This window comes from Rhodnius prolixus, unplaced genomic scaffold (assembly GCF_049639745.1).
Source record: "Rhodnius prolixus isolate KJV_2025 unplaced genomic scaffold, Rpr scaffold_1, whole genome shotgun sequence".
Taxonomy (NCBI): domain Eukaryota; kingdom Metazoa; phylum Arthropoda; class Insecta; order Hemiptera; family Reduviidae; genus Rhodnius; species Rhodnius prolixus.
Genome location: NW_027411581.1, coordinates 64508426 through 64533525, shown reverse-complemented (window position 1 = coordinate 64533525; position 25100 = coordinate 64508426). Strand labels below are relative to the sequence as shown.

General features: G+C 32.0%; 2 protein-coding genes across 2 annotated transcripts in view; both read left to right on the top strand.

The window, feature by feature from the left end:
- The window catches only part of LOC141446114 (uncharacterized), a 65333-nt gene extending 59770 nt beyond the window's left edge, over nucleotides 1-5563 (top strand). The window contains exon 7 of the mRNA XM_074112538.1: nucleotides 65-5563. Within this exon, the coding sequence (XP_073968639.1) occupies nucleotides 65-347 (283 nt within the window). The 3' untranslated portion in view covers nucleotides 348-5563. The remainder of the gene's footprint in view (nucleotides 1-64) is intronic.
- Nucleotides 5564-6505: 942 nt separating this feature from the next.
- LOC141446111 (sodium-coupled monocarboxylate transporter 2-like) lies at nucleotides 6506-24634 on the top strand. Its single transcript, XM_074112528.1, has 13 exons — nucleotides 6506-6870; nucleotides 7615-7774; nucleotides 8622-8687; nucleotides 8768-8819; nucleotides 9417-9484; nucleotides 10943-11097; nucleotides 20603-20743; nucleotides 20843-20951; nucleotides 21025-21134; nucleotides 21350-21533; nucleotides 21649-21735; nucleotides 22992-23143; nucleotides 24310-24634. Exons 1-13 carry the CDS (start codon nucleotides 6653-6655, stop codon nucleotides 24626-24628), a joined length of 1821 nt encoding a protein of 606 aa, XP_073968629.1. The 5' UTR covers nucleotides 6506-6652; the 3' UTR covers nucleotides 24629-24634.
- Nucleotides 24635-25100: the final 466 nt, after the last annotated feature.

The following is a 25100-nucleotide window of genomic DNA, read 5'->3' as shown; positions in this document are numbered from 1 at the left end:
TCAAGGTCAAAAAAATTTTTTTTTACAGAACTAACTAATATTTGGGGTGGATGGGAAATTTTAGGTACTATTCTCGTGAAGATGATCATCAAATATCATTGTCAACACCACACTCCAGGAGAGAAAGCATGGTGAAAGCACCGTCCAGAGGATCAACCGAAGAAAGGCCTAGACTCAATACTGGGGAATCCATAAAAAGGCGTAGATCTAGAGACGCGAGAAGGAAATCATGTTCCAGGTCAGCATCAGACAGATCGGACAGAGGTCCAGGAAGTCCGTCGCCGATTGAAGAACTTCCCAAAAAAGCTGATGAACTTGAGATCATTGTCATTGAACCAGATAACTAAACCCCGTCCCTAAAAAAAAAGCACCCAATATGATTTATTGACTTTTATGAAACAAATTTAAATTTATAGCAATATTTTTCATTTTTAAATTTGCACCCGAACATAGAATGAACTAGAAAACTAAAGTGAGAAAACTGTTAAAACTATTTTAAACATAATCAGTTCAATCCAGGAAATATAATACAAAAAACAAATTATTTAATATCAATTTTCAAGGAACAGATAATATTCAGAACACAATGCAGCAAAATTTATTATATGAAATATGTATTATACTATAAGTATTTTCCTAATATAGTTTTTACTATAGTTCAAACAAGAGGCGCCATGGTAGCCGAGCGGTTAGAGGCGAGACCCGCAAAGCTAAGATGAATTGTTGGTTTAGTAGGTTCGATACCCGAGGTCTAGGCCTTGGATTACTATTTAATGGTTAATATGAGAAATTTGTAGTAAAGTATGTCAGGCGGTTATAGGCTAGACCCGCAATGCTAAGATGTGTTGTTGGTTTAGTGGATTCGATTTCTCAAGCTCTAGGCCTTGGATTTCTATTTAATGGTTAATATGAGAAATTTATAGTAAAGTATGATAGGCGGTTACAGGCTAGACCCGCAATGCTAAGATGTGTTGTTGGTTTAGTGGATTCGATTTCTCAAGCTCTAGGCCTTGGATTTCTATTGAATGGTAAATATGAGAAATTTATAGTAAAGTATGATAGGCGGGTATAGGCTAGACCCGCAAAGCTAAGATGTATTGTTGGTTTAGTGGGTTCGATTTCTCAAGCTCTAGGCCTTGGATTTCTATTTAATGGTTAATATGAGAAATTTATAGTAAAGTATGATAGGCGGGTATAGGCTAGACCCGCAATGCTAAGATGTATTGTTGGTTTAGTGGGTTCGATTCCCCTGATCTAGGCCTTGGATTTTATTTAATGGTTAATATGAGAAATTTATAGTAAAGTATGTCAGGCGGTTATAGGCTAGACCCGCAATGCTAAGATGTGTTGTTGGTTTAGTGGATTCGATTTCTCAAGCTCTATGCCTTGGATTTTATTTAATGGTTAATATGAGAAATTTGTAGTAAAGTATGTTTGGCGGATATAGGCTAGACCCGCAAAGCTAAGATGAATTGTTGGTTTAGTAGGTTCGATTCCCCGGTCTATGCCTTGGATTTTATTTAATGGGTAATATGAGAGAATTTATAGTAAAGTATGATAGGCGGGTATAGGCTAGACCCGCAATGCTAAGATGTATTGTTGCCCGCCAGAAAAAAAGAAAAATAAATAAATACCAATCGTGTAAAGTTTTCGTATCCAATAATTTATAGAGATCAATGAAAATCCATAGTTTAAAGCCAAAACTTATTGGAAGAAAATGTGAAGAAAATTCTCTTCAAAGTTTTCATGAAAGTTCATTTAGTAAATGTGAATAATTTCTAAAATTTGAGAACGAAGCTTTAAAAATTATCTTGCAGAAAAAAATTGCTACAAAAGTCTGTTTGTTGTATAGATAGTAAGATTTTTATAAAAACTGAAATCTGTATGTTTTATTGTTGATTAAATAATTAAAATTGGGCAAAAAAAATCGAGTAGACAGAACGCGTTCATATCATTGTTTATTTTTTTAAAAAAAATTAATCAATAAAAATCAATATCTCCTGGCAAGAAGACATATCGTTTTTTCTAATTAATTTTATATTAAAAAGTAAATTTTTAATAAATTTTAAATTATCATTTTGTGACAATATTTACAATCACCAAAAATTAAAACTGTAAACAGCAATAAATACTAAAAATGTGTTTAGATCCGCTGGGGTGGATTAATATCTTTGATTTCAACCGCCATTGCAGACTAGTTCATTTATAGCCGAGTGGTTAGCGAATACTGGTTTCCAGTACGAAGGTACTGGGTTCAAATCCAGCTGTTGGGCTATTAGGTTTTTTTTCTCTCCTTAGGAGTTTCTTTACAGCTCGCTGTGTTTGTCCGGTGATAGTGAGTGTTGTTTGTTGTTTGTAACGACAGAACACTGTTCGGAGGCTGGCAGAGCACTGAAAAAAACTGCGGGCATCATTAACCTCTCACATGTTGACGCGCCGTAAATTAAAAAGAAATTAAATAAATAATAATAATTGTATTTAATTTTTATTTATTTAGAGATGGAGAAAACTTAATTTTTTTTTATATGAAAAACTCTTTCATGTAAATACAGTTATTAGAAAATTGCAATACAAAAATTTTCAGTTAATTTGTATTAATATATATAGCAAGAAAATTCTTACGTGTGAGGACAATATTTTATGAACTGAGTTTAACAAGAATGAATTAGAAAGTGGCCATTGGATACTAATGTTATATTCTAATGGACTGATTGGTCAGTTTCCAAAATAGTAGTATGTTAAAATGTATTTAGTAATAATTGTCTATTTATTAAAAAATATTGTTAAACCTGATTTTATAAAAAAAAAAAAATTAATTGTACCAACAGAATTAGTTAGCATTGGCATTTTATCTGGATTTAGTAAGGCACACAAGATGGTGGATTTACTGTTAAGTTCTATTGGAAACTTAAGTAACTGAAAAGACATTGTTTCTACATTGTTACCAATCTATATTTTTTGCAAGTTACCAAAAATTCCCCAGAACTGTTAATTAAGGATTCCCATAATTCGCCACTGATGAAATTCAGGACTGAATATATATATATGTATATATACAGGTAGTCCACGACTTACGACGTTGATCCGTTCCTACGTGGCGTCGTAAACCGTTTTTTCGACGTAAGTCGGAACATACGTAAACTATACCATATACAGTACAGGTACTGTACTGTATTACCATAATAACAGTACAGTACTGTAAGCACTTAGCCTATCCTAACACCAGTACCCTACATAATTATCAAAAAACACACATAAAATGCTGTACAGTAGGTTTAATAATGAAATGAGACAGTAATAAAAAAAACAGTAGTGTACTTTACGATATCTAATTTCACTTCCATGGTGATGGCCTTCATTTTCTTCAATGCACTGACATCAGAAGAGTCTGCTTTACGTTTGGAAGCCATAATGAAGGGCAAAAAGTGATAACGCAACGATGTTAATGGCGTACTGGGGTGATGGTGACGCCGTCTTCCTCGGTACCGTGGCCGCTGCACACCAAAACACGTACAGTAGTTCGCGGGCTTTTCATAGTATTGTACAGTACTGCACACCAAAACACGTACAGTAGTTCGCGGGCTTTTCATAGTACTGTACAGTAGTGCACACCAAAACACGTACAGTAGTTCGCGGGCTTTTCATAGTATTGTACAGTACTGCACACCAAAACACGTACAGTAGTTCGCGGGCTTTTCATAGTACTGTACAGTAGTGCACACCAAAACACGTACAGTAGTTCGCGGGCTTTTCATAGTACTGTACAGTAGTGCACACCAAAACAAGTACAGTAGTTTGCGGGCTTTTCATAGTACTGTACAGTACTGCACACCAAAACACGTACAGTAGTTCGCGGGCTTTTCATAGTACTGTACAGTAGTGCACACCAAAACACGTACAGTAGTTCGCGGGCTTTTCATAGTACTGTACAGTAGTGCACACCAAAACACGTACAGTAGTTCGCGGGCTTTTCATAGTATTGTACAGTACTGCACTCCAAAACAAGTACAGTAGTTTGCGGGCTTTTCATAGTACTGTACAGTACTGCACACCAAAACACGTACAGTAGTTCGCGGGCTTTTCATAGTACTGTACAGTAGTGCACACCAAAACACGTACAGTAGTTCGCGGGCTTTTTATAGTACTGTACAGTAGTGCACACCAAAACACGTACAGTAGTTCGCGGGCTTTTCATAGTATTGTACAGTACTGCACTCCAAAACAAGTACAGTAGTTCGCGGGCTTTTCATAGTATTGTACAGTACTGCACACCAAAACACGTACAGTAGTTCGCGGGCTTTTCATAGTATTGTACAGTACTGCACACCAAAACACGTACAGTAGTTCGCGGGCTTTTCATAGTACTGTACAGTAGTGCACACCAAAACACGTACAGTAGTTCGCGGGCTTTTCATAGTATTGTACAGTACTGCACACCAAAACACGTACAGTAGTTCGCGGGCTTTTCATAGTATTGTACAGTACTGCACACCAAAACACGTACCGTAGTTGGCGGGCTTTTCGTACTACTGAACACTACATACTGCACACCAAAACACGTACAGTGGTTCGCGGGCTTTTCATAGTACAGTACTGTAAATGGGAGTCGTAACCACGAAACGTTGTAACACGAGACCGTCGTCTACCCGAGGACTACCTGTATTTGTCAAAATTTTTTTGCACAAGTAGCATTAATTTAAGTATACGCAATTATTTTAAATAAATTCTATTCACGATGGAATACTAGTTTATTATTTATTTTAATTGAATAAATACTAGGTTCTTAAGAATGTACTACGGAAAAATAGATTCATTTTTATACAAAATTTTATTTTGAAAAATAGGAAACCAAGAAAAATCTATTCACAAGCGAAAATATTTTATCAATTAAAGACAATTTTTATTTTTCCAATTGGCTTTTTTAAATCAGCTAGGCCTAATTGTGTTCAAAATTTGTTAAAATTAATTTTTTAATTAAAAAAATCTTAATCTTCTAATTAATTTATTTGAACGAGAACAGAGTTAGAAATAAATAAAAAAAAATTAATTCCAGAAAGCAATTTCAGAACTTTAATAAAAAGATTAACTCTGCTCAAAATAAAATTTAAAAAATTTAGCAATAATATGTTCAATTTAAAAAAAAAGAAAGCAATTAGCCTAAATTGAATTTGAGAATAAATCTAATTTATCTTAAATTTAAAGTACATTCTAATTAAGAACGTTCCTCAGAATATGATGAGAAAAAATAATATGAATGTATCTTCCAAATAAATTTTTAAAAATGAAAATATCTTTGGAAGTTATTATATAATAAATAGTGTGTAAATGAGCAGAATGATTCTGCCAAAAATCTTTATTTGAAAAATCAATGTAAATTGAATACTACTAAGCATTTCAAAAAAATCACAAAACAAACATATCTTTGAATATGTTAACGCGTGTTGCAAAAAAAAAAATTATTATTATAATAATAAAAAATGATAAAAGTATACTCTACTGTGATAAACTGTTGATGTTTATATGTTTTATAATGTCGACAAATATTAAAAAATATGAAACTATATAGTGTTGTTAAATTTATTTATTAAAGCTCTAATCTTGTCCTTATTTTTTAAATAGAACTTTTGTATAATTTAATTAAGAAAAGTTGGAAAAACTTCAGAGAAAATTTAAATGATTAATGTGTTTCCTTTTTGTTGTTGTTGTTTAGGTTATAGCGGTGTCAGTTTATGTTTTAGGAGTCCTCGAGAAATGTTTGTGTTCTCTTGATTATAAAGTATTTAATGTTACGCGCCACGATAGCCGAGCGGTTATAGGCTAGACCCGCAATGCTAAGATGTATTGTTGGTTTAGTGGGTTCGATTTCCCCGGGCTCTAGGCCTTGTATTTTATTTAATGGTTAATATGAAAAATTTATAGTAAATTATGTTTGCTAGTCGCCTCCGTCACGACACCTAATTTAGGTAGTTGGACGTTAAAGCCTACATAAAAAAAATAGGCACTACTTTATTATTATTTATTTATTTATTTATTTTTAAGTTTAGCTACTAATGGGATTCGTTCATTCCATAGAATCCAAGTGCTCCCTAGGCTATCCAAAGCATTTAACTTTTGAAAAAAGTTGCAGTTTATTCACTTTAGACTTACTACTAAAGGTATGAGTATAATTTTTAGATACATACAACAGTAAGGTTTCAGAGATGTCCGTCGATTAGACAGAAGATACAGCTGACTCAGAGTTTGGTAGGCTGGGTCTGTGAAATCTTTTTAGACCCAGGATAATCTCGTGTTGAGTTTAAGAGTAAATAAAAATTATTTTTTATGAACGAAATACTCAAAAATAGTCCTGCTTTTCCGTAATTTTTAGTAGCATATCATTCATAAAACAAAAAAAATTAATTATCTAGATAAATACAATGATATCGTCTGATTACATACTTTGATAAGAAAAAAAAATAAAGTCATCTTATCAGTATTTAAACAAGATGCACATGTTTTCAAATTCTTTTGTAATTTTAGCGTAGTACGAACATGTAATTTCTGAGTGGGCTTGGGCGATACATCCTTTTAACGTTTCTACTCTCTTCAGCGTCTCTACTGTTTCAACCACTTCCAGAAAAAAAAAAAAATCTTGAATCAGCGATCCTGAGCCATGTCTTCAAATGAAAACACCGTCATTGAAAACATGAGCCATCAGATACCTGATTTCAACTGGTTTGAATATACGGTATTCTTTGGAATGTTGGGTGCATCAGCATTCATTGGTGTCTACTTTGGATGTCTGACGTCGGCGGAAAACACTGTTAAAGAATATATGTTGGGTGGACGACAGATGCCTTCATTTCCGGTAGCGTTGTCGCTAACTGCCAGGTTAGTGGTTTACCAATATCTCAAATCGTAACCTCGCGATATTTAAACAGGATGTGAGAAGCTGATTTTCTTCTTTTTCAGCAAAACGAATACAAAAAGGTTTCAGGTTTAATGACCCCCACATCCTGTAGAACCAGTCATGGCCTCAGACTTTCTGATTCCTACCTAACGTTATTAGGGTTTCCCATCCGATTTGATTTCTGGTACAGGATTTCTGTCGTGTACCTCCTTTAAAGCCAATTGATTAGTTCAACAGATCTATGACGTAACAGCCTTAAAGGATCCGGGCCTCTTGCACAAGCTTCTACGAGACATCTCTGTCTTTGGCTTTCATTCTCCAACGTCTGATACCTATTGTCCAGACAATGTAAGCGAAGACTTCCTCTCCGGTGATTTCCACTAAGATGACCCTGGGGAAGCCTTTTAGGCAATCTGTCCTCCTCCATACTCACCTCATAACCTAACCAGCGGAAGCGACCTCTCTTTGGAGTAGATCCTCAATTCCTGTAAAACAGTGGTAGCTGAACAACCTTGCCATTATGGTAACCTAACGCCTTCCATCTCTGAATGATTCACTCCACTCATGCTTCAAGGTGCTTTGTAAGTGGGTACAAACTGAATAGGTATCTACTCTGGCATCATTCCTTGAATTTCTCATCTCTTTTGCTTGTCGTAAATCTTACAGAGTAGCAAAATAAATTAAAAAAAAGAGTATTAGTAACTAATCAGAATTCTAAATTTCAGTTTCATATCGGGCATAACACTTTTGGGAATCCCTGCAGAAACTTATTTGTACGGAACCCAATTATACTTGGTCTCTCCAGCAATAGTGATCTCATTGATTCTGTTAAATATCTTCTATTTACCTGTTCTCTACAACCTGGGTACCACGTCATTATTTGAGGTGAGTTTTTATTATTAAATTTTTGATTCATTTTCTTTGTTTTACTTTAATTTATTTTCACAACTGCCGTACTTTACTGCAACAAGTGAGGCTGTTACAACATGATACATCGTGTCTCGTGAGGAAGATTGTTCACACAATGGAATGGAACACCCACAGAAGAGAGAGTACATTACTGTACAGTGGTACTTATTTCATTAAGAAGAGCATGAGGCCAGAAGCGCTTCAATCGCGTCTTTTTGGGATTTTCTTGCTAATACATGAAGTTGGAAAACTGGAGGGTCAGGATGAAAGGCATGGAATTGGGATCTTGCAGCTTCAAAAAAAACATGAAGGGAACTAGAAGATCTCGGTGCAAGGTAAAATTAGAAACAAAGAACGGTGCAGTAGCGATTCATTGTGAAAAATCTAAGGAAAAATTAGGAACTATCTGCTAGTTCGGCCAGAAAATGGGTATTTTAGGTAATCAGAATGGCTATTTAGGCCAGTCGTAACGTTACAACTAGGATAGACCTTTTCCTTTACGCTCAATGTGAAAATCCAAGGAAAAAATCAGCTAGTTTGCCCAGAAAATGGGGTGTTTTAGGTGATGACTACTGGCTATTTAGGCCAGTACTAAATAATAAGCACATATTTAACTTCTAAAGTAATGTGGCTCTAAGCGGGATTCAAACTGAAGATCTCATATTTAGAAATCAAAAGCTTCAAAACCACACCAACACCATTAAAAATGGAATTTTCTAGAGGGAAGTTGGAATTGAAGATTTTATGTTTACAAAGCTTTCTTTATCTAAATCTTGACATTAAATTAACGTGTTCAAGGCTCACTTTTCTTTATCTTTTTCAGTATTTAGAAAGAAGATTCAATACTGCTACTAGATGCATTGGTTCTCTTTTAAACACAATATCATTGGTAAGTTTTCATTTATTTATGTTTGTAATCATTTTTTTTTGTTTTTATATAATTCTAATAGATAAATAAATCTTTTACAGCTATTATATATTCCAGTCGTTATCTACGTACCTGCCCTAGCCTTCAACCAAGGTATCATATTTTTTTTTTTAATTATTTTTATTTTTCTAAAATTTCTCTTTTTTTTGGATTAAAGTTTGATATTTTTGACTGAATATTTTTAATTTCACAATGTTAGTAATCCGTCCTTGCAAGTTTGTATTCTATTTCTGGGATTTCATACATCTTTCTTAAGGTGTATTTAGTTAGTCAGCCAATGTAATGTTTGGAGGGAAAACCGTTTCTGTTTACAAGTTTGCTAGCTAAATCCGACAGTTTTAACCTAACCACTATTTATTATTGTGTGTCAGTTTTTTTAAAAAGAACTTCGTATTGTGTTAGTTGCATTAACTGTGTGTCGGTATTTTCGATAGACTGTTTGCAATAGTTCAAGTTACTCATTTTTTGTGTGCAATATTTCATTCTATTGCTTAATCATATCTTTTGCATTCCCTTAATTTGTTCAACAATCAAATCCATCAGTGATAAACAGAATTGAAATTTTTTTTAATTCAGGAAAGTCAAATTGCATGAAGAAAGATAACATGGAACAACGGATAAAATCAAATATTGATAGTGTAGTTCAAATTTGTATTCTACTTGTGGTTTAATTTAATATTTATTTTTTAGCGACTGGAATGCCAATGCATATACTTGCGCCAACTGTCTGCTTCATTTGCATATTTTATACAACTCTAGTAAGTTAATTAATTAATAATTTCCCAAATTATGTACAGTCACTATGTTCGATGAATTAACCTTATTGAATGCTAATGAGGATTCAAGTGTGAAAACAAAGTGCCAAATTTGAAGATAATTGGCTGTTCGGCAGTGCCATTTCATTGAATTAATTTTGTTTTTAGTGTTGAGTGATTTTATTCCAAAATATTACCTTTTTAGGTTTTCAAGTAAAATATTATAGTGAACTTATTTTTTATGCAAATTGTAAGTTTAAAAAAAAAGTGCAGCAAGAGAAAGATGTATGTGTTTAGACCAGATTTTTCATCTAAAATATTGAATATGCATTTATGCCTGACGTTTATTACCAAGAAATGTAAGGGGCAAGCAAAGTCCTACTGCCACGCATTGTCATCAATCAGTAACAATGCTGATTACTTTCCTCTTTGAGCTGCGTTCTTGAATGGTTTCAAATTATGACCTGAAATTAAACTTCAAATTATAAAAAACAGGTAAATGTAAAGAATAGCGCCCGGAGGTGTGGCCTAATTCGAAGTGATTCTAATTCGCTGTTACCATATAACCCGCCAAATTCAAATGTAAATATAAAAATATTTCTTTATTTTATATTTACATTTAAATCTGGCGGGTTATATGGTAACAGCGAATCAGAATCACTTCGAATTATTAATTCAAGATTAATAAACATTTTATTCGCCCCCACACCCCCTCACTGCCCCACTAATCCACTAACACACAACTCTAATTTGTAATTCAGACACATGGAAAACAAAAGAAAAGAAGCCTACCTTATTCAATGCAATCCCTATACTTCTGTTTCTACACTTTATTCACTCCCTTAAATAATGCTCTCATTTGATCGCCCATGGAAAAATTACTCCTTTTCATACTTATCTCACTTCCACACTTCGGACCTACATATCTTTTACTAATTAAACAAACACTTATTCAAAATGATAAAACTTTCATCTCTTTATCCTCCCTCAGACTACATTCATGCTTTAAATTAAAGAAAAACTGTAAATTCAAAACGCTCATCTTTTATGAAGTTTCAAAAAAAAGGAACCTAAAGTTACACACTGGCACTAGCGGGAACTGATAATACGTTGAAAAAGAAGCAGTTACTATGCAGTAAGTGTACTGCGCATGCGCGCTCAACATAAATAGCTAAGAAATTCAAAAAAAGTTATATACAGCACATTAGCGGGAAGTTGAGAAATTTAAAAAGAATATATTGAACATTGGCGGGAAGTAGTTTAAAAAGTCAACGGTAAGTGTGCTGTACTGCGCATGCACCAAAAATAAACAGGCCACACCTCCGGGCGCTATTCTTTACATTAGCCAAAAAACATGTTTCTATAACAAAGTGAAATAAATAGAACAAAGAAAATGAAAAGAAGTAGTTTAGGAATGGTAACAAATTTCTGAGAAATTTGTCTGATCAATTTCATTTTCAGGGAGGCCTAAAAGCTGTAGTTTGGTCAGATGCATTGCAAAGTATGTTCACCCTGGTTTCGCTGGTAGCAGTGATGTTCATAGGTGCCAGTACTGTTGGAGGCTTTGGAAATGTTTTCGAAATTAGTGAAAAAGGTGAAAGGATAGAACTCTTCAAGTGAGTACCTGTAATTTTTCATTTAAAAAAAATAACTAATATGGTTAAATTCTATACTATTCTATTCAAGCACGAAGTAGGCCAAATTTCAGAAGGTGCGAAAATGAGTTTAAGGGAATGTAGTTTCAAAAATTTGGAAATTTGCAAATTCTTGGTTGAGTAGGAACAATATACGATATTCCACTGGAATGAAACTTAGGGAGTTAACCTAACCCCACAATGCCGCTAGAAAGGTTCTAAAAATCGTATCAATGAAATATACATAGTTTGGGAGAAAACTGAATCTAAACTTTTCATAGTTTTAAACTCAGCAAAACTTTAAGCCTCAATATCTCTCTTCCCAATCATCAGAAATGAATGAAATCTTACACAATTATAGACAATACTAATCTCTACAAAAGAGTAAAATATTAACTACATCAATGAAATAGTTTAGGAGAAAATTGAATCTAAACTTTTCATAGTTTTAAACTCAGCCCAACTTCAAGCCTCTATATCTCTCTTCTCAATCATCAGAAATGAATGAAATCTTACACAATTATAGACAATACTAATCTCTACAAAAGAGTAAAATATTAACTACATCAATGAAATAGTTTAGGAGAAAATTGAATCTAAACTTTTCATAGTTTTAAACTCAGCCAAACTTTAAGCCTCAATATCTCTCTTCTCAATCATCAGAAATGAATGAAATCTTACACAATTATAGACAATACTAATCTCTACAAAAGAGTAAAATATTAACTACATCAATGAAATAGTTTAGGAGAAAATTGAATCTAAACTTTTCATAGTTTTAAACTCAGCCAAACATCAAGCCTCTATATCTCGCTTCTCAATCATCAGAAATGAATGAAATCTTACACAATTATAGACAATACTAATCTCTACGAACGAGTAAAATATTAACTTTATCAATGGAATAGTTTAGGAGAAAACTGAATCTAAACTTTTCATAGTTTTAAACTCAGCCAAACTTTAAGCTTCAATATCTCTCTTCTCAATCATCAGAAATGAATAAAATCTTACACAATTATAGACAATACTAATCTCTACAAAAGAGTAAAATATTAACTACATCAATGAAATAGTTTAGGAGAAAACTGAATCTAAACTTTTCATAGTTTTAAACTCAGCCAAACTTTAAGCTTCAATATTTCTCTTCTCAATCATCAGAAATGAATGAAATCTTACACAATTATAGACAATACTAATCTCTACAAAAGAGTAAAATATTAACTACATCAATGAAATAGTTTAGGAGAAAACTGAATCTAAACTTTTCTAGTTTTAAACTCAGCCAAAATTTAAGTTTCAATATCTCTCTTCTCAATCATCAGAAATGAATGAAATCTTACAGAATTATAGACAATACTAATCTCTACAAAAGAGTAAAATATTAACTACATCAATGAAATAGTTTAGGAGAAAACCGAATCTAAACTTTTCATAGTTTTAAACTCAGCCAAACTTTAAGCTTCAATATCTCTCTTCTCAATCATTAGAAATGAATGAAATATTACACCATTATAGACAATACTAATCTCTACAAAAGAGTAAAATATTAACTACATCAATGAAATAGTTTAGGAGAAAACTGAATCTAAACTTTTCATAGTTTTAAACTCAGCCAAACATTAAGCTTCAATATCTCTCTTCTCAATCATCAGAAATGAATGAAATCTTACACAATTATAGACAATACTAATCTCTACAAAAGAGTAAAATATTAACTACATCAATGAAATAGTTTAGGAGAAAACTGAATCTAAACTTTTCATAGTTTTAAACTCAGCCAAACTTTAAGCCTCAATATCTCGCTTCTCAATCATCAGAAATGAATGAAATCTTACACAATAATAGACAATACTAATCTCTACGAACGAGTAAAATATTAACTTTATCAATGGAATAGTTTAGGAGAAAACTGAATCTAAACTTTTCATAGTTTTAAACTCAGCCAAACTTTAAGCTTCAATATCTCTCTTCTCAAACATCAGAAATGAATGAAATCTTACACAATTATAGACAATACTAATCTCTACAAAAGAGTAAAATATTAACTACATCAATGAAATAGTTTAGGAGAAAACTGAATCTAAACTTTTCTAGTTTTAAACTCAGCCAAACTTTAAGCTTCAATATCTCTCTTCTCAATCATCAGAAATGAATGAAATCTTACACAATTATAGACAATACTAATCTCTACAAAAGAGTAAAATATTAACTACATCAATGAAATAGTTTAGGAGAAAATTGAATCTAAACTTTTCATAGTTTTAAACTCAGCCAAACTACAAGCCTCTATATCTCGCTTCTCAATCATCAGAAATGAATGAAATCTTACACAATTATAGACAATACTAATCTCTACGAACGAGTAAAATATTAACTTTATCTATGGAATAGTTTAGGAGAAAACTGAATCTAAACTTTTCATAGTTTTAAACTCAGCCAAACTTTAAGCTTCAATATCTCTCTTCTCAATCATCAGAAATGAATAAAATCTTACACAATTATAGACAATACTAATCTCTACAAAAGAGTAAAATATTAACTACATCAATGAAATAGTTTAGGAAAAAACTGAATCTAAACTTTTCATAGTTTTAAACTCAGCCAAACTTTAAGCTTCAATATCTCTCTTCTCAATCATCAGAAATGAATGAAATCTTACACAATTATAGACAATACTAATCTCTACAAAAGAGTAAAATATTAACTACATCAATGAAATAGTTTAGGAGAAAACTGAATCTAAACTTTTCATAGTTTTAAACTCAGCCAAACTTTAAGCTTCAATATCTCTCTTCTCAATCATTAGAAATGAATGAAATATTACACCACAATAGACAATACTAATCTCTACAAAAGAGTAAAATATTAACTACATCAATGAAATAGTTTAGGAGAAAACTGAATCTAAACTTTTCATAGTTTTAAACTCAGCCAAACTTTAAGCTTCAATATCTCTCTTCTCAATCATCAGAAATGAATGAAATCTTACACAATTATAGACAATACTAATCTCTACAAAAGAGTAAAATATTAACTTTATCAATGGAATAGTTTAGGAGGAAACTGAATCTAAACTTTTCATAGTTTTAAACTCAGCCAAACTTTAAGTTTCAATATCTCTCTTCTCAAACATCAGAAATGAATGAAATCTTACACAATTATAGACAATACTAATCTCTACACAAGAGTAAAATATTAACTACATCAATGAAATAGTTTAGGAGAAAACTGAATCTAAACTTTTCTAGTTTTAAACTCAGCCAAACTTTAAGCTTCAATATCTCTCTTCTCAATCATCAGAAATGAATGAAATCTTACACAATTATAGACAATACTAATCTCTACAAAAGAGTAAAATATTAACTACATCAATGAAATAGTTTAGGAGAAAACTGAATCTAAACTTTTCATAGTTTTAAACTCAGCCAAACTTTAAGCTTCAATATCTCTCTTCTCAATCATCAGAAATGAATGAAATCTTACACAATTATAGACAATACTAATCTCTACAAAAGAGTAAAATATTAACTACATCAATGAAATAGTTTTGGAGAAAACTGAATCTAAACTTTTCATAGTTTTAAACTCAGACAAACTTTAAGCTTCAATATCTCTCTTCTCAATCATTAGAAATGAATGAAATATTACACCATTATAGACAATACTAATCTCTACAAAAGAGTAAAATATTAACTACATCAATGAAATAGTTTAGGAGAAAACTGAATCTAAACTTTTCATAGTTTTAAACTCAGCCAAACATTAAGCTTCAATATCTCTCTTCTCAATCATCAGAAATGAATGAAATCTTACACAATTATAGACAATACTAATCTCTACAAAAGAGTAAAATATTAACTACATCAATGAAATAGTTTAGGAGAAAACTGAATCTAAACTTTTCATAGTTTTAAACTCAGCCAAACTTTAAGCCTCAATATCTCGCTTCTCAATCATCAGAAATGAATGAAATCTTACACAATAATAGACAATACTAATCTCTACGAACGAGTAAAATATTAACTTTATCAATGGAATAGTTTAGGAGAAAACTGAATCTAAACTTTTCATAGTTTTAAACTCAGCCAAACTTTAAGCTTCAATATCTCTCTTCTCAAACATCAGAAATGAATGAAATCTTACACAATTATAGACAATACTAATCTCTACAAAAGAGTAAAATATTAACTACATCAATGAAATAGTTTAGGAGAAAACTGAATCTAAACATTTCATAGTTTTAAACTCAGCCAAACTTTAAGCTTCAATATCTCTCTTCTCAATCATCAGAAATGAATGAAATCTTACACAATTATAGACAATACTAATCTCTACAAAAGAGTAAAATATTAACTACATCAATGAAATAGTTTAGGAGAAAACTGAATCTAAACTTTTCATAGTTTTAAACTCAGCCAAACTTTAAGCTTCAATATCTCTTCTCAATCATCAGAAATAAATGAAATCTTACACAATTATAGACAATACTAATCTCTACAAAAGAGTAAAATATTAACTACATCAATGAAATAGTTTAGGAGAAAACTGAATCTAAACTTTTCATAGTTTTAAACTCAGCCAAACTTTAAGCTTCAATATCTCTCTTCCCAATCATCAGAAATGAATGAAATCTTACACAATTATAGACAATACTAATCTCTACAAAAGAGTAAAATATTAACTACATCAATGAAATAGTTTAGGAAAAAACTGAATCTAAACTTTTCATAGTTTTAAACTCAGCCAAACTTTAAGCTTCAATATCTCTCTTCTCAATCATCAGAAATGAATGAAATCTTACACAATTATAGACAATACTAATCTCTACAAAAGAGTAAAATATTAACTACATCAATGAAATAGTTTAGGAGAAAACTGAATCTAAACATTTCATAGTTTTAAACTCAGCCAAACTTTAAGTCTCAATATCTCTCTTCTCAATCATCAGAACCGAATGAAATCTTACACAATTATAGACAATACTAATCTCTACGAACGAGTAATATATTAACTTTATCAATGGAATAGTTTAGGAAAAAACTGAATCTAAACTTTTCATAGTTTTAAACTCAGCCAAACTTTAAGCTTCAATATCTCTCTTCTCAATCATCAGAAATGAATGAAATCTTACACAATTATAGACAATACTAATCTCTACAAAAGAGTAAAATATTAACTTTATCAATGAAACAGTTTAGGAGAAAACTGAATCTAAACTTTTCTAGTTTTAAACCCAGCCAAACTTTATGCCTCATTATCTCATTTCTCAATCATCAGAACCGAATGAAATCTTACACAATTATAGGCAATACTAATCTCTACGAACGAGTAATATATTAACTTTATCAATGAAATAGTTTAGGAGAAAACTGAATCTAAACTTTTCTAGTTTTAAACCCAGCCAAACTTTATGCCTCATTATCTCATTTCTCAATCATCAGAAATGAATGAAATCTTACACAATTATAGACAATACTAATCTCTACAAACGAGTAAAATATTAACTTTATCCATGAAATAGTTTAGGAGAAAACTGAATCTAAACTTTTCATAGTTTTAAACTCAGCCTAACTTTAAGCCTCAATATCTCACTTCTCAATCATCAGAAATGAATGAAATCTTACACAATTATAGACAATACTAATCTCTACGAACGAGTAAAATATTAACTTTATCAATGGAATAGTTTAGGAGAAAACTGAATCTAAACTTTTCTAGTTTTAAACTCAGCCAAACTTTAAGCTTCAATATCTCTCTTCTCAATCATCAGAAATGAATGAAATCATACACATTTATAGACAATTCATATCTTTACAAACGAGTAAAATATTAACTTTGTCAATGAACTAGTTTACGAGAAAATTGAATCTAAACTTTTCGTTGTTTTAAACCCAGCCAAACTTTATGCCTCATTATCTCATTTCTCAATCATCAGAAATGAATGAAATCTTACACAATTATAGACAATACTAATCTCTACGAACGAGTAAAATATTAACTTTATCAATGGAATAGTTTAGGAGAAACCTGAATCTAAACATTTCATAGTTTTAAACTCAGCCAAACTTTAAGTCTCAATATCTCTCTTCTCAATCATCAGAACCGAATGAAATCTTACACAATTATAGACAATACTAATCTCTACGAACGAGTAAAATATTAACTTTATCAATGGAATAGTTTAGGAAAAAACTGAATCTAAACTTTTCATAGTTTTAAACTCAGCCAAACTTTAAGCTTCAATATCTCTTCTCAATCATCAGAAATAAATGAAATCTTACACAATTATAGACAATACTAATCTCTACAAAAGAGTAAAATATTAACTACATCAATGAAATAGTTTAGGAGAAAACTGAATCTAAACTTTTCTAGTTTTAAACCCAGCCAAACTTTATGCCTCATTATCTCATTTCTCAATCATCAGAAATGAATGAAATCTTACACAATTATAGACAATACTAATCTCTACAAAATATTAAAATATTAACTACATCAATGAAATAGTTTAGGAGAAAACTGAATCTAAACTTTTCATAGTTTTAAACTCAGCCAAACTTTAAGCTTCAATATCTCTCTTCTCAATCATCAGAAATGAATGAAATCTTACACAATTATAGACAATACTAATCTCTACGAACGAGTAAAATATTAACTTTATCAATGGAATAGTTTAGGAGAAAACTGAATCTAAACATTTCATAGTTTTAAACTCAGCCAAACTTTAAGTCTCAATATCTCTCTTCTCAATCATCAGAACCGAATGAAATCTTACACAATTATAGACAATACTAATCTCTACGAACGAGTAATATATTAACTTTATCAATGGAATAGTTTAGGAAATAACTGAATCTAAACTTTTCATAGTTTTAAACTCAGCCAAACTTTAAGCTTCAATATCTCTCTTCTCAATCATCAGAAATGAATGAAATCTTACACAATTATAGACAATACTAATCTCTACAAAAGAGTAAAATATTAACTTTATCAATGAAATAGTTTAGGAGAAAACTGAATCTAAACTTTTCTAGTTTTAAACCCAGCCAAACTTTATGCCTCATTATCTCATTTCTCAATCATCAGAAATGAATGAAATCTTACACAATTATAGACAATACTAATCTCTACAAACGAGTAAAATATTAACTTTATCAATGAAATAGTTTAGGAGAAAACTGAATCTAAACTTTTCTAGTTTTAAACCCAGCCAAACTTTATGCCTCATTATCTCATTTCTCAATCATCAGAAATGAATGAAATCTTACACAATTATAGACAATACTAATCTCTACAAAAGAGTAAAATATTAACTTTATCAATGAAATAGTTTAGGAGAAAACTGAATCTAAACTTTTCTAGTTTTAAACCCAGCCAAACTTTATGCCTCATTATCTTATTTCTCAATCATCAGAAATGAATGAAATCTTACACAATTATAGACAATACTAATCTCTACAAAAGAGTAAAATATTAACTTTATCAATGAAATAGTTTAGGAGAAAACTGAATCTAAACTTTTCTAGTTTTAAACCCAGCCAAACTTTATGCCTCATTATCTCATTTCTCAATCATCAGAACCGAATGAAATCTTACACAATTATAGACAATACTAATCTCTACGAACGAGTAACATATTAACTTTATCAATGAAATAGTTTAGGAGAAAACTGAATCTAAACTTTTCTAGTTTTAAACCCAGCCAAACTTTATGCCTCATTATCTCATTTCTCAATCATCAGAAATGAATGAAATCTTACACAATTATAGACAATACTAATCTCTACAAACGAGTAAAATATTAACTTTATCCATGAAATAGTTTAGGAGAAAACTGAATCTAAACTTTTCATAGTTTTAAACTCAGCCTAACTTTAAGCCTCAATATCTCACTTCTCAATCATCAGAAATGAATGAAATCTTACACAATTATAGACAATACTAATCTCTACGAACGAGTAAAATATTAACTTTATCAATGGAATAGTTTAGGAGAAAACTGAATCTAAACTTTTCTAGTTTTAAACTCAGCCAAACTTTAAGCTTCAATATCTCTCTTCTCAATCATCAGAAATGAATGAAATCATACACATTTATAGACAATTCATATCTTTACAAACGAGTAAAATATTAACTTTGTCAATGAACTAGTTTACGAGAAAATTGAATCTAAACTTTTCGTTGTTTTAAACCCAGCCAAACTTTATGCCTCATTATCTCATTTCTCAATCATCAGAAATGAATGAAATCTTACACAATTATAGACAATACTAATCTCTACGAACGAGTAAAATATTAACTTTATCAATGGAATAGTTTAGGAGAAAACTGAATCTAAACTTTTCTAGTTTTAAACTCAGCCAAACTTTAAGCTTCAATATCTCTCTTCTCAATCATCAGAAATGAATGAAATCATACACATTTATAGACAATTCATATCTTTACAAACGAGTAAAATATTAACTTTGTCAATGAACTAGTTTACGAGAAAATTGAATCTAAACTTTTCGTTTTTTTAAACCCAGCCAAACTTTATGCCTCATTATCTCATTTCTCAATCATCAGAAATGAATGAAATCTTAGACAATACTAATCTCTACGAACGAGTAAAATATTAACTTTATCAATGGAATAGTTTAGGAGAAAACTGAATCTAAACTTTTCTAGTTTTAAACTCAGCCAAACTTTAAGCTTCAATATCTCTCTTCTCAATCATCAGAAATGAATGAAATTATACACATTTATAGACAATACTAATCTCTTCAAACGTGTAAAATATTAACTTTAGTAGAACTTCCCTTAAAGAAAACGTTTCAAATACAAATTTTCAGAACTACATGTGCGCAATATCGATAGAACCATTTTCGAGAGTATCGAAAAAACAAATATTCTGTAAAGTAGCATTTCCACTTGAGGGGGTTTTAGCACTTAAGTTATTGTGAGCTCCTATTAAAAGTTAAAACTGGAGTAGACCGTTTTTTGTTTCACACATTGCTCAATATAATGGAAAACTAAGGAATCTTCAGCTATTTTGGGCAGAGAAAGGGAGTTTATCAATAATGACAACAGCTATTTAGGCCAGTACTAAATGTTAGACCCTTTCATTATTAACATTGTGAAAAACAAAGGAAAAATTATGAACTTCCTGCTAATTTGCAAAGAAAAATGTTGTTTTTTGGGGGTGATGTCAATTATTACTAATGCTGGTACTAAGAGTTACGACTGGAATAGATTTTTTTTGCACCGCCTTAAATAATACGTGTAGTACAGACTAGAAACTTTAAAATACAACATGCCTGTATATAAAGGCTTTGCTTGACACTGGTTTTCATGTTTCTAGCATAAAGGGTATGATCTATATCTTCTTCTAGTTTCTACTATCTAATCTCCAGTTTTGTTTAAAGTGTTCCTCAAAGTGCTTGTTGAATTTGGGAGATCGTCTCAAATTACCACTTCAAAGTTAAATAAAATTAATTTTTTCTAATAGTTTTGATCCTGATCCATTCCAAAGGAACACTTTCTGGACTGTTATGTTTGGTTCCACCATTACCTGGACCTCATATTTAGCCCTCAATCCAGGAGCTTACCAACGCTACATCGCATTACCTTCTTATAGGCAGGCGAAAATGTAAATATATTTTTTCTAAATTTTAGTCTATATCGTTTTTATATTTGCGTTTTATTGCTAGAATAATCATAATTATAATAAATATATTATTTCTTACAGAGTTTCTTGTGCAATGGTACTGGGATTGATTGTGTTAAAATCACTTTCCACACTTATTGGCCTTGTGATCTACACCAAATATCGGGATTGTGATCCAGTAGAAACAAAGGTATTGTTCTCGTATTTATGAAACATTCTGTTACTTTTCAGAGCAAATGTACTTCTATTTTATGTGATTGCAGGTTATCCAGAAAGTTGGCCAGATCCTACCTTATTTTGTAATGGATGTAGCGGGAATCTATAGAGGATTAACTGGGTTATTCTTGTCTGGAGTTGTCTCCACTGCGTTAAGGTATGTTATGTAGATTATTTTGATATAAAAATGAATGCAAACACAAAGCCGAATCAAAAGTAAGCCTAGCGAAAGGCATTTGCTTTAGATGAGCAGTGAAAAGTGTCGCCAGTTTGATGAAAAATAATTCTTAATTTGTATAGATTTGCAAATAACCTTTGATCTATGCTTTTCAAAGAGTTCAATATAAATATGTATATGTATATTGTTCACAGCACAATGTCAACTAGTTTGAACTCGGTAGCTGCTACACTTTTTGAAGATTATATTAAACCTTTACTACCCTGGAAACCAAATGATAAACAATCAAATTTCATCATGAAAACTATAGTGATTGTCGCTGGTATTATCAGTAGTGCGCTGGTATTTGTTGTAGCGAAAATGGGTACAATTATGCAGGTAATTATGGTTTGTTTTTTTTCTCAGCCCATAAAGTCCAGATGCGCCCATAATTCTCATCGAAAATTGGGAGAGTGATATTTAATGTGGGCTCATTTGTTTTGGTTTTTGTTAGACGGCAGTTACATTGAATGGAGTTACTTCAGGAATCACCCTGTTTATCTTCAGTTTTGGTATGTTCATCCCTTGGGCGAATGCTAAAGTAAGTATACTCTAATAAAATTTTATTATAAATAAAATAAGAGTCTTAGAACAGTCCGCTGAATATTTCAAAGTATTAAATGTAATCAAAACAATACAGAGTTATATTTTCAGTGAACTGAATGAAATAAAAATCTAGAGTGCAGCTTGAACAAAAAAAGTAATATCAACTTACTACAAAAACCCTAATTAACATTAAAACCAATATTATAACTAAAACTTAAACTAAGAATTTTACTGCACTCGTAACTAGAGGCCCATCTCCGGAATGTAGATTTTTCTTACTACATACGAGGTGTGGCTATTAAATAACGAGACTGATGCTGCTACAGAAGAACTATGCATGCGCCAAATCCTAACGACCGAAAGCAGAGTAGCGCAAAAGCCTTCTCTTTCGTGTTTGTAGAGAAATCTGTCTGACCGGAACCCGTCGTTTGTGTTGATTATAATTAATCAACATTACTACCGTGAGGTGCTTGCTCAACTCCGTGAAAAAGAGTAAGGAAAAAACGTCATGAAAAAACGATTTGTGGAAAAACAAGTCATGGGGTTCTCCATCAAGACAACCGGCGCCGGCTCACACTGCATTGTCTGTCAAGATGACGTTTCTAGCCAAGTACAACATCCCAGTTTTAGGCCTCATCCGCCTTATTCGCCTGACCTGGCCCCATGTGACTTTTATCTGTTCCCCCAAAGTCAAATCTTGCATTAAAAGGAACACGATTTTTCGGTCCGTAGAAGCTGTGAAAGAAAAAGCGGCACGCGTCACATGCAGGAGCTCACAGAAAAAGACTTCCAGCACTGTTTCGAACGATGGTAAATTCGCATGGAGCGTTGTAGGGATAGGGGAGGGGTGTATATTGAAGGTGATAATAACTAAATATGTATAAATTTAAAATAAAATGTTTTATAGCTATAGTCTCGTTATTTAATAGCGTAAAGTTGTTACAGACTCTGACTGAATCAATTAGGAATTACGAGTGAACATTTACGCAAGATTTTTACATCATTTTCAATCGACCACTTACTGCAGAAATGATCGAAGTAAGGTCTTAACTGCATCTTTTTTGCCTGCATTCTTTATCCTTCTAAGATATGAAGCTTTCTATACCTTTATACTAGGTTACAATGTTCTGGACTTTGGCACTTCGTGTATACACTTTTTTGTACATATTTGTAATATAATCTTGGACCAAACAACACTTACACATAATATGGTGCTTTTTTAATAATAATCTATTTACATATAATGTGTAGGGTGCTATAGCTGGTTCTGTAGCCGGTTTGTTGGCTGTAAGCTGGATAGCTTTGGGAGGCCAGATAGCAGCCGCAAGAGGTGATTTTGGTTTTCCCGGCAAGGAGACAACTGTAGAGCATTGTCCTGCAAATATGACATTACCGGAATTCAAGTATTTATTTATTTTTATGTTTTGTACTTCATAACGTAAGAGGTGGTATCCCGAATAACCAGTAGCCACCTAGGTCTGCATCCTGGGTCCATTCTCTCCCTCAGACCATTCATCACCATCTCCTTCATCCATTGTGACCTGTGGCTCGTTTTCTCCTTTCTGTCGGTCAAGTTATGGACACTTTTTAGCCAGCAATTACCTATCCATCTGTATCATAATTTCAAGTAAAACAATATCCATTAAAGTGTGTGTCAAGTCTTTTTCTTCGTATTCATTCACATTTCCTTACTTCAGAGGGTATTAATTTTTGCCACATTGTTCACTAAAGAGAGCAGTGTGCTAGCTAAATTGTTCTTGAAAATGACAGCTAATTTTCAATCTACTTGCAAGTCTTAGCTGGTCTGTCGATCAGTCGCCTAATTCCAGGGAAACAGCAGGAGTATTAAGGGTCATGAATTGCATTTTCTTTCAGTTTTTTACTTAACCACTATCTGAAGTGCGCATCTACTCATTTCCAGAGTACGTGAGTCACATTTTCTGCAACTAACACTACAATTTATCTAGTCATCGGCGTATTACAGAGAATGGATAAATCTACCCTCCAAAGCCCTAACTGTTTAGCGCTTCCAATCTCTTTAAGGGCTTCTTCCGCATATTTTATAAAACAAAAAAGAAGAGGATTTAAGAGATAATCCTACTTCAGTTTTGGTTTCTTAGGAAATATCCCACCTAATTTTACTGACTTCTTGTTCCACTTATGTTCTTATAGAGACCCAGGGGGATTGTTCCTTCTATATTATGCAATGCTTTCCATATTTACTACGTGGCTCTGTGTCCGTAGACTCTTTGTAGGCCAAATAAAGTCTCACAGTTCACAGCCTAATCTTTTCTCTACAAGCATTTTTAGGCTAAATATATGCACGAAATCGTGCCCAAAAAAATAAAATCAGCCTATTTTGCACTAATTTCTTAGTAGTTTACTTCATATTCAAGTCTTCAGTCAAGGATACGGCTGTTTCAACCTGGTAAGAGTGATTCCTTCTGAGATAGCTCTATAATTGCTTTAGTTCTATTGTTTATGTCTTTTTATTGAAGTTTTTCTCAGTAAATATATATATTTTATACATTATATTAATTAGTAACGATAATTAATCATTTCTTTACAGCTCTACAAGGTTTGGAAACCCCGGATATGGGACTCAAGTATTTGTGGCAGAATCAGTGCCATTACTATATCGCATCTCCTACTTATATTTTCCAACAGTCGGTTTGCTGGTTAGCATGATTGTTGGTCTAACAGTTAGCATAGTAACTGGTGGCCAAGACTTGGCAGAATTAGATCCAGAATTAATTGTACCACAGTTGAGGTGGTTGATACCACATTCCAACAAGAAGACAACAACTAAAGCTCCTATAGAGCTTTATCATAAAATAAATACCAATGAAATAAATACTGTAAAATTAAAGCATATTACAGAAATTTAAACTAAATTATATGTGTGTACATAAAGAATAAATATGTGGCTTGGTGCAAGAAGTGCCAATGTCAAAAAAAGGATTACGAGTGTACGTCCTCTTTGGTTTACCTGGAGGGGGGAAATATTGATGCTAAATTCTGACATTGGCAGTGGTAAGTTTTAGTAACTCAGTTACTACTTTGAAATTGACTTCGGCACTCCTTGCAAGAAAAATTCTGATGGTTAATATATCAAAACAGATTTTTTACTCATTTTTACCAAAATCTGACATTGGCACATCTTGCTACCAAGCCACAGAAATATATCTCCTTACTTACCTCTTAAGTTAAAGTTCTTACTGAAATGGAGGCGCATAATGTACTGGTTTAATGCTTAACGCCTCCTAAAGCATGTCAGACGTACTTGGAAATACTAAAATAAAGTAACTACCAACTGGTAATCTTTGAACAGCAGCAATGTTCCTGAGACACAAGCAGATG